This window comes from Rhodamnia argentea, chromosome 8, assembly GCF_020921035.1.
Source record: "Rhodamnia argentea isolate NSW1041297 chromosome 8, ASM2092103v1, whole genome shotgun sequence".
In the NCBI taxonomy this organism is placed as follows: domain Eukaryota; kingdom Viridiplantae; phylum Streptophyta; class Magnoliopsida; order Myrtales; family Myrtaceae; genus Rhodamnia; species Rhodamnia argentea.
In genome coordinates this window covers 25,506,444-25,520,872 of record NC_063157.1, presented here as the reverse complement: position 1 = coordinate 25,520,872, position 14,429 = coordinate 25,506,444, and the positions used below count along the sequence as shown (strand labels likewise).

The window sequence follows — 14,429 nt, the reverse complement described above, 5'->3', positions numbered from 1 at the left end:
AATGAATCTCGAGTTTATTAACGAGCGTTTTAAGAGCACTTATTGAGGAACCGATTAGAAAACATTATAAATTTCAACGTGTTGGGTGTCATCATTTTGTATAATCGTTGCTTTGGGATTGATCTATTTTCGATAAAGATGTTTGATAAGTGACGTGGAAGTATTGATAACGGGAATTTGTCAAAAAGATTTCTTTCCCTTTATTTCTACTTTTAGATGGAAATTAAAATACAACTATGGCATATACTTGTAGGTAAATCCTACGGCTGAGAAGATATACATCTCCGAGGCAAATTTCTATATCTAGGAAGTGAAGAGGTGCGCTAGATTCGTGATTATGTAAACAAACCAGAACACTCCTTCTTCTTCAATGCTCTCGCCGATGTCGAGCTATAACTCTTCTTCTTCGTCTTCTTCTCGGTGTAAAAGGCCGAGGACGAGCTCACTCCCTCTCGAGCTCCACCCCAACGTCCTCTCTCGCGTACCCACTAAATCCCTCCCCAAGTTCAGGTCCGTCTGTAAAGAGTGGCGCGACATCATCGACGATCCGCGCTTTGCCACCGTGCATGCCGCCAGTGGCGTCGAAAGCCCCCGGATTCTGCTGTTCTCACAGCCAAGCCTAGGCGCAGAGCCTCGATTTGTAATGGACGAAGAATTCCTGGAGACTTCGCTCCCCAGATTGGCCGGGGGGTTGTGGCACTGCGGAGCCAGAGCTTCGTGTCACGGGTTGCTTTGCTTTGACGACCTCCGCAAGGGCGAGACCTGTCTCCTCAACCCTCTGACCCGAGACGGCTTCTCCCTGTCCAGCGTCGCACCTTGCGAGCGGCCGCTCGGGTCCCACATCGCCATCGGGATGGACCGCTTGACCAGCCGGTACAAGATCCTGCGCGTGAGCTATTTTCGCCGCGCAATCGGCGCAATTAGGGCAGAGGTCCTCGATCAGGGCTCGCAGTCATGGAGGGAAATAGCGAGCGTCCCTCCCGGCGACATCCTCGGAGACCCCGTGTTCGCCGCCGGATCGATCCACTGGAGTGTCGCCAGCAGAAACGACGCTCTCAGCATCTCGTCATTCGACCTCGCAAAGGAGGAGTTCGGGCCGACTCCGTGCCCAGAGATTCAACACGCCCGCCTGGTGGACCTCGGGGGAGCTCTGGGGCTCGTCGACTGCTCACGCGAGGAGAGCCTGGACGTGTGGGTGATGGAGGAGAGGGGGCGGTGGAAGAAGGAGTACAGTGTCCAGCAGATCCCGCTGTTGCCGGTGAATAAACACGGCTACCTTAGCGTTCTGGGCTGTGGTGGCCGGAAGATTATGGTCAACTACTTGGGGAGCTTCTGGTTCTATGATCCTGCGACTGACGAGGTGAAGCATGTGCGGAGAGCCACCGACGCCGGAGGCAGCATCACCCTGAGTTTGCTTTCGCCGACGAAGTTATGGAATGGTGGGGTTGCGGAAATAAGCGCCGATTAAGCTTTGGCGCATCATCGAGAATAATAATTACTATTTTTTTCTCATTAGTTGCAATATTAGATGCTTTAAGTTGATGAATTTTTTCATGAGATTGCATATATTATCGTTCCTTTTTAGTTTTTCACATTCTACCCTTTTTTGAGTCGAACCCAATTAATTTTTTTTTTTGTTGAAAAAGAGAACTAGCTCAATAAATTCGGTATGGCTCGAGCCCAAATTTATCTAGGTGATCCAAATTGTCATAGCTTGATGAGCGTAAAATCAAACTCTTCCAGTTCCCATGTATGTGGCGCGGCGTTCGTGATCTCAGCTATAAACAAACCCTCCTTACCTTCTGTTGCGCATGTAATATTTCTGCCAAATCTTGATGGTTCTTTTCATCAAATTGACACAAGAGTTTATAGTCGCAACATCGAAATTAACGATATGGGTTTTCTGAGGTAACTTATAACAAATTAAAAGGAGAAATCTATCTCGATAGAACTAACCAATGTCTTGTAAAAATCGAATTGCACTCTCATCGGACTTCTACCTGCATTAGGCTTCCGTGGATGGATTTAAAAAAGAAAACAACATCAGAATTTCCAAGTCCCATGCCAGACGAAACATTAACGGGTAGCCATGTTTATGACAATAACTGTATAAATATAAATATATTGTTCCATAATCTTCTCTAAATACCGTATCCAAACTTGCTAATTAAACTTGTAGATTGCATGAATGGACGTCTCCCGACTACAAGGAAAGGTTTTGATATTTTTTCCATAAATGCAATCATACCTTAGATTTTTTTTTTTTTAAATTAAGATGTATTCATTTCTTGAAAAAAATGAATGATTTGAAAAGTATTTTCATTAAAACGGCTTTTTGTATCGTTTACAAAAATGAATGAAAAAACATGTTTGCATGATTGACGATAATGACAATGTCTTTCGTTGAGTTATTTCAAGCATTATAAAAATGTTAATTTTTAAGAAAATATCTTTTAAATCATTATTATTTTTCGCAAAAAAGAAAACGGAATTGACAGAACAAAAAAAGTCGATACTTTTAGGAAAAGTTGTGCTTCGCTTTACCTGCAAACCGAGGTCTCCATGTTTTTGTTTTTACACCATCGCTTTCTCATACGATTTGTGTTTCTACTCGTCCTTTCAACGATCCAAACTTCAATCTTTTATCTACTACTTTTGATGGACATATCAATCTATCTCGACACAAGCACGACGCGCCTAATGAAGCAGGTCACACATTACGACACGACTAACATGATTATAAGAAGGGTTAATAACTTAATACTACGAAAAACTCAAAAAATTATCAAAAAAGTCCTAAACGTATTGCACTTTTGCCAATTCAGTCCTAAACCTTCTAATTTTGTCAATTCAGTACTAAATATTTTGCATTTATGCTAATTCAGTCCTAAACCTTTTGCATTTAAGCCAATTCAGTCCATCCGCCAACTTTGATCAACCGGCGCCGACATGGACACCGGCCGAGGATGACGAGACAATTTTTAATGATAATTTAATATTTTAAATTTTTAAATTTTTAAATTTTTAATATATATATTGTTCATCTTCTTCCTCCTTTGGGAGCTATTCCGTTTTCTCTTTTCGTTATCATGCTGTTGCTCTGGTTCTACATATCAGCTCCGCTTACTCTTTTTGTTGGATACCTTGGAATGAAAACTCCTCGGATCGAATATTTTGCGAGGACCAACCAGATTCCTAGGGAAATCCGGCGAACTCACCCGGCCATGGCGATGCGACGCCGCCTCTGTGTCGCCGGGCTAGCAACCCAGATCCGGTGACGCCATGACCGGGCGAGCCGCCCAAATCTATGAATGAGGTCCCTCGGCCATGGCGACACAATGCCGTCGTTGTGTCGCTGGACGAGCCGCCTAGATCCGGCGATGCCATGGCTAGGTGGGCTCGGCCTCACCATCGCCCAGCCATGGCACCCAAATCAAGGATTGTTATTCAGACAAACGGGTTTGTGGCCTTTGTTCAAAAGCAGTCAAAGAAAGCTAGCACAAGCACCATCTATCGCAATACAAGAAGCTGTGAGCTCTCACAAGGAGTTTTGCCAAAAGTTTAACAGCACAACCCAATCAAATCCACGGCTTTCCTTGACATGTGCCATGAGGAAGAAGATGAACAGTAAAAATAAAAAGAAAGAAAATAAATAAATAATTTTAAAAAATATTAAAATATGATTAAAACTTGATCCGTCGGCGTCAACCGGCGGCCACGTCAACATCGGCCGATCAAAGTTGGTCCGATGGACTGAATTGACACAAATGCAAAAGATTTAGGACTGAATTGACACAAAAAAAAGGTTAGAATAAATTGCACAAAAAAAGGTTTATAACTGAATTGGTACAAATGTAAAAAGTTTAGGACTGCATTGACAAAAGTGTAATAGGTTTAGGACTTTTTTGACAATTTTCCCTCCAAACTAGTATATGTCCCCAAACTAATTTTTTTACCACAAAAAATCCCAAACGGGTACACCTATAATAAGTCCGTTAGTTTTTGTTAAAGTATTTTTCGAATTTACTCCAAACTCACCAATGAATGTTAGTCATATTTAGATACTTCTATAGGCATGTAGGATATTTCCTCAATGTACTCCTTTCTCATTTCATTTCTTGGATAAACAAGTTTTCATGATATAGTTTCGCTTGATTTCAAGCTCAGCTGACGTAGTAACCTTGAGTTTAAGGGATGCTGGAGATAATTAGAGAATTAGAGATTTCTCTAGAATAATTTTATATATTAAATATATTTGAGGTTCCACCACCAAAATCGCCATTGTTAGACAAGCAAAATACTAAAATCTCGTCATCAATGGAAGCTTGGAGCCCCACACGCGCCGCCACGTGCCGTCTTAGCTCGGACTTGTTCAGCTTATTTTTCCAGCACACTTATCTCACGACAATCGAAGATTTTGCGGCATTGATTGAATTATTTTTCAAACTCAAATTGATCTATTTCAACTCAGATTGCATTTGAGGAGATGGCGATATTAGGATATTTACTTGATTCCGCATATCTTTTAAAATTATGCAAATATTTCTTTTAATAGTGTATATATATCTTTGATTGATTATATCTAGTATTATGTTTATCTTATTGCCTTAAATAGTTATCGAGCAAAGCATATCTCGAAATACATACAAATTTCATAATTCTCTTTTCCTCTTTATTATTCTTAACTAGGATGATCCAGCTGACAAAAATGAAAAAAAAAAAAAAAAAATCTTCCATTACACAAAATAAGGAAACAAACAAAGATAGGTACACTATGTTGAACGCACTCGGCATGATAGTTCAAGCATGACTTATTTCATCCGACTAGTTTATTTTAGTGCATTAAAAGAAATACAATGAGAAAATAATTCATTTTGTTTGAGAAATATAGAAAATTTTGATAAGCTATAGTTGATTGAGAAAAAAATTAGTAACTTTCTTTCTTTTAATTGTGAGGATAGTAAGGAGAGCAAATAACTCCAATTACTTTACTCTTACAATTTTTTCGTCTTAAACTTGCAATAGATTCTCAGTAAAAAAAAGGAATTAATATGTCAAATTATTTAAACAAAGAGCATTTTCTTATAGGAAAAAACCACCAAAAACCTTGAACTATGCCAATTGTGACACATTTATCCCAAACTTTTTTTTTGACACCAAAAACCCCAAACTTTTACTCATGTGACACAATTACACAAAACTTTTTCTTGTAACATCGAAAACCCTAAACTTATACCGTGATGATATATTTATCTCAAAATATTTTTTTGTGACATCAAAAAAACTCTAAACCTGTATCCGTGTGACACAGTTACCTCAAAATTTGGGACAAATGTGTTACATGCCTATAAATTTGAAGTTTTTGGTGTCACAACAAAAAGTTTGGGGTAAATATGTTACACGATCACAAATTTGGGGTAAATGTGTTACATGCGTATAAGTTTAGGATTTTTTATGTCACAAAGAAAAGTTTGGGATAAATGTGTCACAGGGCATAGTTTAGGATTTTTGTTGGCTTTTTCCCTTTCCTATATATATTCTCTTTTTAAATGGGCTTGTTTTATTTTATCTTAAATGGACTTATTTCAAATGTAGCTTCCACAAAATGTATGCTACAATAACCACTTCCTCCATTTACATTTTGCTTGCTGAGGAAACATAACATTAGAACGTCTTTTGCCCCACATATTAATGTTAAGTCTCCTTAAATTACGATATTTCTAGAAGAATCCAAATATTAGCATTGAATAAAGTCTCATCTCTTCTCTGAGCAGGAGTCCACGTTTTTGAGACGCAAGATTTACTTGTTTTAATCTTAAATCTCCTTAGAAGCATTTGTTAAAAGCCAAATATATTTCACATATCATGGGTTAGCTTCAATCAATACCTTAATATTGAAGGAGCTGATTGAAAAATTTTATAGGTTTGAATGCACCGGGTATTGTCATGTTGTGTAATGATTGCTTTGGGATTGATCTATTCTCGGATACATATGTCTGATAAGTGACATGGAAGCATTGATAACATGATATGTTAAAAACGATTTCTTTCCCTTTTTAAATGGGAATTAAAATACAAATATGGCATACGCTTGTAGATAAATCGTACGGCTGAGAAATTTCTATGTCTAAGAAGTGAAGAGCTGCACAAGATTCGCGATTATTTAAACAAACCCAGAATACATCTTCTTCTTCTTCTTCTTCAATGCTCTCGCCAATGTCGAGCTAACTCCTCCTCCTCCTCGTCTTCTTCTCGGTGTGAAACGCCCAGGACGAGGTCACTCCCTCTCGACCTCCTGCGTCACGTCCTCTCTCGCCTACCCACTAAATCCCTCCTCAAGTTCAGGTCCGTCTGCAGAGAATGGCGCGACATCATCGACAATCCGCACTTGGCGGCCATGCAGGCCGCCAGCGGCGTCGAAAGTCCCCGGATTCTGCTGCTGTCAGAGCCGTGCGGTGGCAGCACGGAGCCCCAATTCACAGTGGACGAAGAGTTCCTGGAGACTTCGCTCCCGAAATTTGCCGTGAGGTACTGGGCCTACGTAACAAGAGCTTGCCATCACGGGCTGCTCTACTTTGAAGAAAAGTGTGGGGCGACCTATCTCCTCAACCCACTGACCCGAGAAACCGTCTCTCTGCCGAGCGTGGACGCGTTTTCGCGAAGGTTGGTCCCTGCACAGTGCCGGAATCGGGGTGGACCGCCTGACCAGCCGGTACAAGATCCTGTGCGCGAGCTACTCTACGTACCGCACAGTCGTCGCACCTAGGACAGAGATACTTGATCAGGGCTCGCAGTCATGGAGGGACATAGCGAGCGCCCCTACCCACCATCTCCTCATAGAACCCGTGTTTGCCGCCGGATCGATGCACTGGAATGCCAGCGGCGTAGGCGGCCCCCTTCAGGATCTATTCCTTCGACATGGCGAAGGAGGAGTTCTCGTGGACTCCGTGCCCGGAGCTTCAAGACGCCCACCTGGTGGACCTCCAGGGAGTTCTGGGGCTCGTCGACTGCACGCACAGGGAGAGCATGGACGTGTGGGTGATGGAGGAGAGTGGGCGGTGGATGAAGAAGCACAGTGTCCGGCTGATCCTGCGGTCGCCAGCGACGAATCATCAACGCTACCTTAATGTTCTGGGCTGTGGTGGCCGGAAGATCGCGGTCTACTACATGGACAGCTTCTGCTTCTATGATCTTGCGACTGACGAGCTCAAGTGTGTGACGAGAGACCGCGTGTGGCACTTCAGAGAAGTAGGTAGCATCACCGCGAGTTTGCTTTCGCCGGCGAAGCTGTGGAATTGCGGGGTTGCGGAAATAAGCCCCGATTAAACTTTGGCGCATCATCGAGAAAAGAGTTTGTAGAGAGCAAGAGACATCATCATGTGCGACGCAATTGAAGTATTGGATATGTTTTCTTTGTGAGTTGGAATATTATATCCTCGAAGTTGATGATTTATTTCTCCTTGTTATTGCATGTATTATCATTCGTTTTAATTGGCTTTTCCTACGTTGAAAAATCCAGTGTGAAAAAGCATATTAACTCGATAAAGTTGTTATAGCTTGAACTCAAATTTTATTGAGAGCGGCTGACGGTTTGACGGACTGTCTGCTCACATAGCCACAAATTTTTGTCATCGATGCAAATTTTTTTCAGCCACATTTTTATTTTTGTTGTGCATAACACTTTTTTTGAATGTGTGCAGACCGTCCCACCGTCAGTCAACGCGAGACCGTCAGCACAGCATTTCTCAATTTTATTTGGGTCATCCAAAAAAATTCGAATTGCGCTTTCATGGGGCTCCTCCCTGCAATAGGCTTCCGTGGATGGATGGACACCACAACTAGTTTTGCCGCTGAGGATGGCTTAGCTCTAGTCAAATCTAGTGGAGTTTAAAATTCTCGAACTAGAAGATTAAGAGTTTATCGGCTGCTATATCCATCAACACCATCCATGGAGCTCATGATCCTAACTTGCAAGCCCATAATCTACATCCTGATTGCTCGTGCTATTAGCCGATTTTGAATTTCCAATATAATTTTCGTGGGAAAATTACCAAAAAAAATTATAAATCTATTATACGGCTACTAATTCGGTCATGCACCTTTCAATGTGACAAATTTAGTGATAACGGTCAATTTTTGCTGAAAATCGCTTACATAGATGTTGATTGTCCTACATGGCAAGGCCGGCGCTAACGATGACAATTTTAGTAATTTTAAAAAAATGATTTTTTTTTCTTTTGGCTGGTTGTGGTTGTTGGGAGGGGGCCTTGGGAGAGGCGACCATCTGTTAGATTTGGGCGAGGCCTTCGTGCTCTTGTCGTCCTCAATAAAAAAAATAAAGAAATTATAAAAAAAATTGTAAAAATTGTCTACGCTAGTGTCCGTTGTGCCACATATGACGACTAGCGTGCATGTATTTTTGGCCAAAATTGCCTGGAATAACTAAATTGACAAATTGTCACAAGGTCTACGATTAAATAGGCATTGTTCGAATTATTTTTAAACTCAAGTTAATTTGTTGCAACTCACCTTACGTGAGAGGGGATGTTAGCGATATTAGGATATTTACTCCATTCTGCGTATCATCATAATTATGCATATATTTTTTTTTGATAGTGGATATCCTTAATTGATTATATCTGGTATTATGCTTATCTTATTGCTTCAAATAGTTATCAAGTATAGCCTATAAGTAGGCTCATGTACTATTTATTAATATATCGAAATATATACAAATTCCACAATTCTCTTTGCCTCTTTACTATTCTTAAGTAGGATCAAATGAAAAAAATAATCTTCCATACAGAAAATAAGGAAATAAACAAAGACAAGGACACTCTCTGGAATGCATCCTCAAATGTTGCAATGACACTTCTTGATAGTTCAAGCATTACTTATTTCATTCGACTTGTTTATTTTAGTGCATTAAAAGAATTGCAGTGGGCAAATAATTCACTATGTTTGAGAAATATGGAATATTTTGATAAGTTATGGTTAATTGAGAAAAAAATTAGTGAATTTCTTTCTTTTAATTGCGAGGATAATAAGGAGTGTAAATAACTCAGATTACTTTAATCTTACAATTTTTCATCTTAAACTTGAAATAGAATCCCGGGAAAAAAAATGGAATTAAAATTTCAACTTATTTAAACAAAGAGCGTTTTTTTTTCTCTCTTTTTAAATGTACTTATTTCACATGTAGCTTCCATGAAATGTATGCTATAATAACGACTTTCTCTATTTAATTTTACATGGTTAGGAAACATAAAATTGGACCGTCTTTTGCCCCTCATATTAATGATAAGTCTCCTTAAATTATGACAATTTTAGAAGAATCCGAATATTAACATTGAATAAAGTCTCATCTCTTCTCCGAGCACGAGTCCACGATTCTTGAGACGCTAGATTTACTTGTTTTAAACTTAAATCTCCTTAAAAGCATATATTAAAAAAACCAAATATATTCACATATCTCGTTCAATCAATAACTTAATATTTAAAATAGGACAATAGTTGACACTATCTTATTTATATCTCTCGAGTTTATTGATAAGCGCCTCAATAGCACTTTTTCAGGAACTAATTGGAAAATTTTATAAGTTTCAACGCATCGGGTATTGTCATGTTGTATAATCATTGCTTTGGGATTTGATCTAGTCTCGATAGAGATGTTTGATAAGTGACATGGAAGTATTGATAACGTTGTAGGTCAAAAAGATTTCTTTCCCTTTTTAGATGAAAATTAAACTAGAAATATGGCATAAACTTGTATATAAATCCTATACAACATACACATCTCCGAGTTAATTTCTGTATCTACGAAGTGCAGAGGTGCACTGGATTCGCAATTTCTATATCTAGCCGCTCCCTCACGTAAGCAAACCAGAACACATCTTCTTCTTCTTCAATGCTCTCGCCAATGTCAATCTATAACTCTTCTTCTCCATTTTCTTCTCGGTGTGAAACGCCGAGGATGAGGTCACTCCCTCTCGACCTCCTCCGCAACGTTCTCTCTCGCCTGCCCACTAAATCCCTCCTCAAGTTCAGGTCCGTCTGCAGAGAATGGCGGGACATCATCGACGATCCGCAGTTCGCTGCCATGCAGGCCACCAGCGGCACCGAAAGTCTCCGGATTCTGCTGCTGTCAGAGCCGTGCCACGGCGGGGAGCCCCGATTCGTGGTGGACGAAGAGTTCCTGGAGACTTCGCTCCCCAAATCGACCGTGAGGTACTGGCCCTACGTAACTAGAGCTTTTTATCACGGGCTGCTCTACTTTGAAGAAAAGTGTGGGGCGACCTATCTCCTCAACCCTCTGACCCGAGAAACCCTCTCGCTGCCGAGCGTCGACGCGGTGCTCAAAGGGTGGCGCGTGCACAGTGTCGGATTTGGGGTGGACCGCCTGACCAGCCGGTACAAGATCCTGCGCGTGAGCTACTCTACAGACCGCCGAGTCCACCAATGTAGGGCAGAGGTACTTGATCTGGGCTCGCAGTCATGGACGGACATAGCGAGCGCCCCTTCCCACCAACTCCTCAGACAACCCGTGTTCGCCACCGGATGATCCACTGGAAAGCCAGCGGCGTAGGGGCACCTTCAGGATTTCATCCTTCGTCATCGCCAAGGAGGAGTTCGCGTGGACTCCGTGCCCGAAGCTTCAAGACGCCCACCTGGTGGACCTCCACGGAGTTCTGGGGCTCGTTGACTGCACGCCCCGGGATAGTATGGACGTGTGGGTGATGGAGGAGAGTGGACGGTGGATGAAGGAGCGCAGCGTCCGGCTGATCCCGCCGTTGCCAGTGAGGAATCACCGCTGCCTTAATGTTCTGGGCTGTGGTGGCCGGAAGATCGTGGTCAACTACCAGCATAGGTTCTGGTTCTATGATCCTGTGACTGACGAGCTGAAGTGTGTCACAAGAGGCGGCGCGTGGCGGGCCACAGAAGTAGGCAGCACCACCGTGAGTTTGCTTTCACCGGCGAAGCTGTGGAATAGTGGAGTTGCGGAAACAAGCCCCGATTGAACTTTGGCGCATCATCGGGAAAAGAGTTTGTTAGAGTAAGAGACATCATCATGCGCTGTGCGATTGACGGATTGGATTGGACCCAAAAAAAAAAATTTGACGGATTGGAAGTGCTAAGCGTATGAGAATATTTTAATTATTATTTTTTTATGAGTTGGAAGTTGGAACATCATATCCTCGAAGTTGATGATGTTTTTTTTTCCATGTCATTTCATATATCATTATTCCTTTTTTTTTTTGGCTTTTCCTTACATTGGAAAATCCATATTTTTTTTCTTCGTGAAAAAGCGTGCTAACTCGATATATTTGGTATAGCTTGAGCCTAGGATCATTTAGGTAATCCAAAATGACAATTTTATGGCTTCCTGAAAGTAAAATTCAAACTCTACTATGTCAATTCACATGTATGTAATGTTGCGTTCGTGATCTTAACATAAAACAAATCCTCCTTAGGCAATCTAAATTAATTTTTTTAAGTAATTAATAACAGTTTAATGGGAGAAATATATCAATAAAGCCAACCGATATAGCTCTTAAAATTCGAATTACGCTTGAAAAAATTATCAAAAAAGTCTCAAATCTATTGTAATTGTGCCAATTCAATACTAAACTTTTTTTTTGTCGATTCAGTGCTAAAGTTAATGTTGGCCAACCGACTCTAATGGGGATGGCAACCGGCTAGAAAAAGAAGAGGAAAGAAAAAGAAAATAAAAAATGAATAAGAAAATAAAAAATTAAAAAATATTATGTCATCAGATGACCAATACCGACGGCCAAAATTGATCGGATGAATTGAATTGACACAATTACAAAATGTTTAGGACTCAATGGAGAAAAAAAATTTAGGATTGAATTGACACAATTGCAATAGATTTATGACTGAATTAGTAAAAAAAATTAGTATTGAATTGATGAAATTCTAATAGATTTAGAACTTTTTTAGTAATTCTTTCGATCGCACTTTCACCCGACTCCTCCCTGCGTTAGGCTTCCGTGGATGGATAGACACTATAAACTAGTTTTGCGGCTGAATTTTGGACACAGAGATGGCTTAGCTCTAGTCAAATCCAGTGGAATTTAAAGTTCTCGAGAAAAAAGATTAATGGAAGAGTTTATCGACTGTTGTATCCATCAACACCCCACCATTCATGGAAGTCATGATCCTAACTTGCAAGCCCACCTACAATCTGATTGCTCGTGCTATTAGCCGATCTTGAATTTGTAACACGATTTTTGCGAGAAAGTTACCAAAAAAGTTTAAAACCTATTATGCGGATATCAATTCAGTCCTATGCCTTTTGATTTGGCCAATTTAGTCATAAACCTTCCGATAATCTTTCAATTGAGTCTTTACGATAATTTTGGCCTGAAATCCCTTACATAAAAATCAACCGCCTTATGTGGCACGGCCGATACTAACGTTGACAATTTTTGCATTTTTTAAAAGAAAATTGAATTCTTGTATTTCTTTATTCTCCTTTTTTTTTCCCATTTTGGCTGGTGAGGGTCGTTGGCCTGCCCTAGAAGAGGTGGCCCTCACCTAGATATGGGCAAGGCCTTCGTGCCCTTATCGGCCTCAATGAAATAGAATGAAATAAAAAAATTTATAAGAATTGTCCATGCTAGCGTTGGTTGTGCCACGTAGGACAACCAACATGCATGTCAAGTGATTTCATGCCAAAATTGGTTGGAATGACTAAATTGCCAAATTGTCATAAGGTTTATGACTAAATAGGTCAAATTAAAATGTTTAAGGCTAAATCGGATCCGTACGATAGGTTTAGGACTTCTTGATAAATTCTCCCAACTTTTTTTTTATTTACTATTCAGAATATTTAAGTTCAAACATGGAAAAGTAGTTAAAGAAAAATAGCTTCATATATGTTTTTTTAAATGATATAGCTAATTTTGAAAATATTTTGGTAGGAAGTTTAAGGCAAACCGTTTAATCTAGAATATTATGCCCCCTTTGATGTGTTTTATCTTTTAAAAATACGTGAAGTTGATTTTGTTTATGTGTTAGTAGGAACCAGTTAAGCTGACCATCTCACCAAGTTGGGATGGTCAACTAATGACCATAAATGTCGTTTGTTGAAACCGGATCAGCAAGTGATCCGTTTTGACTGTCAAATTTCTCTCTCTCTCTCTCTCTCTCTCTCTCTCTCATGTGTTTTTATTGTAAGCTAAAATTAGAGGATAAAATTATAATAGAACCCACACAATCAAAGTTCTAATGAAACATATCCAATCGCACGGATATGTGGTGCGCGTGGGTCCATTACTCTCACGGAATGTCATCTTAGCTTTTCTCAATTCTTAATAACTCAAAAAAAAAAAACGTAATTATCTTGTATACTTTGTCTTCTAATTTTAGGTCACAATAAAAATACATAAAAGTAAAAAAAAATGTTGAGTCAAAATAATGAAACCGTATAAGCAAGTGATCCGGTTTCAACAAACAAATTTGTGGTCATTAGTTGACCGTCTCACCTTCTAACTTAGTGGGACGGTGAGCTAAGCGTTTTCCTTGTTAGTATTCATAATGTAATTTACGCAAAAAGATTACTTGATTTCAATACACTATAAATGAATTACCAGTAAAAAAAATTTTTTAATAAATATATCAACCCAAAATCTTAAATTATTTCAATAAGTCTAATAAGTTCTATGTAAGCAATGGATTACGTGACTCGTTAAAAAAGATTTCTTACCTCTTTTATATAATTTCCGATGAAAATTGTAACTATGTGGTAAATAATTGTAGATTAACCTAGGGCTGAGGACATACACATCTCCTAGTCAATTTTTATATCGAGTGAGTGAAGTGGTACACTAAATTCGCAATAATATCATAAAAACAAGGCTCGCACTTTTTTCACTCTCTGTGACTTTAATACTCATTTTTGTGTGTTTTTTTGACCATCTTATTCTTTGAGTGGCCCAACACTTCTACTATAATTTTATAATTCCTTTTTTTGGTCAAGTCTTTTATTTCGTTTTTCTTTTTTTTTTCTTTGTGGGTCCCACTTCCCTTCTCTTCTCCTTCCTCTCCACGCTTTCGAATCTGTCTCTATTTTCTCTCTAGGAGGTCATTATCTCTCTATGCCTCATGCTCCTTGTTCTTCTAGAAACCCTATCACAAAGTAGAATCAGGCAACACATGCTGCTGATGTGCTTCTTGCGCGTTCGGTTTTGGCTCTCGACCGAGAACAATAGGTGGACTCATCATAAAAGTCAATGGCCGAGGAAATCAAGCGGAAACAATTTCCTAAAACCAAAAACTAGGTATTACGACTTACGAGGAGCTTGCCAAGAAGTCGTGACTACGTTTCGAAACCACATCAATAGCCTTCAAAGCGAGCCGGATAAAGTAGCTTCTTCAAATCGACTACCAAAAGATGCTGTCGCGAC

At 39.9% G+C, this 14,429-nt stretch overlaps 2 protein-coding genes across 2 annotated transcripts; both read left to right on the top strand.

Moving 5' to 3' along the window:
• Positions 1-382: 382 nt before the first annotated feature.
• Positions 383-1,468, top strand: LOC115730114 (F-box/kelch-repeat protein At3g23880-like). Its single transcript, XM_030660711.2, has one exon. It carries the CDS (start codon positions 383-385, stop codon positions 1,466-1,468), a length of 1,086 nt encoding a protein of 361 aa, XP_030516571.2.
• Positions 1,469-9,973: 8,505 nt separating this feature from the next.
• Positions 9,974-11,018, top strand: LOC115730115 (F-box/LRR-repeat protein At2g43260-like). Its single transcript, XM_048284352.1, has 2 exons — positions 9,974-10,426; positions 10,509-11,018. Exons 1-2 carry the CDS (start codon positions 9,974-9,976, stop codon positions 11,016-11,018), a joined length of 963 nt encoding a protein of 320 aa, XP_048140309.1.
• The last annotated feature ends 3,411 nt before the right edge of the window (positions 11,019-14,429 follow it).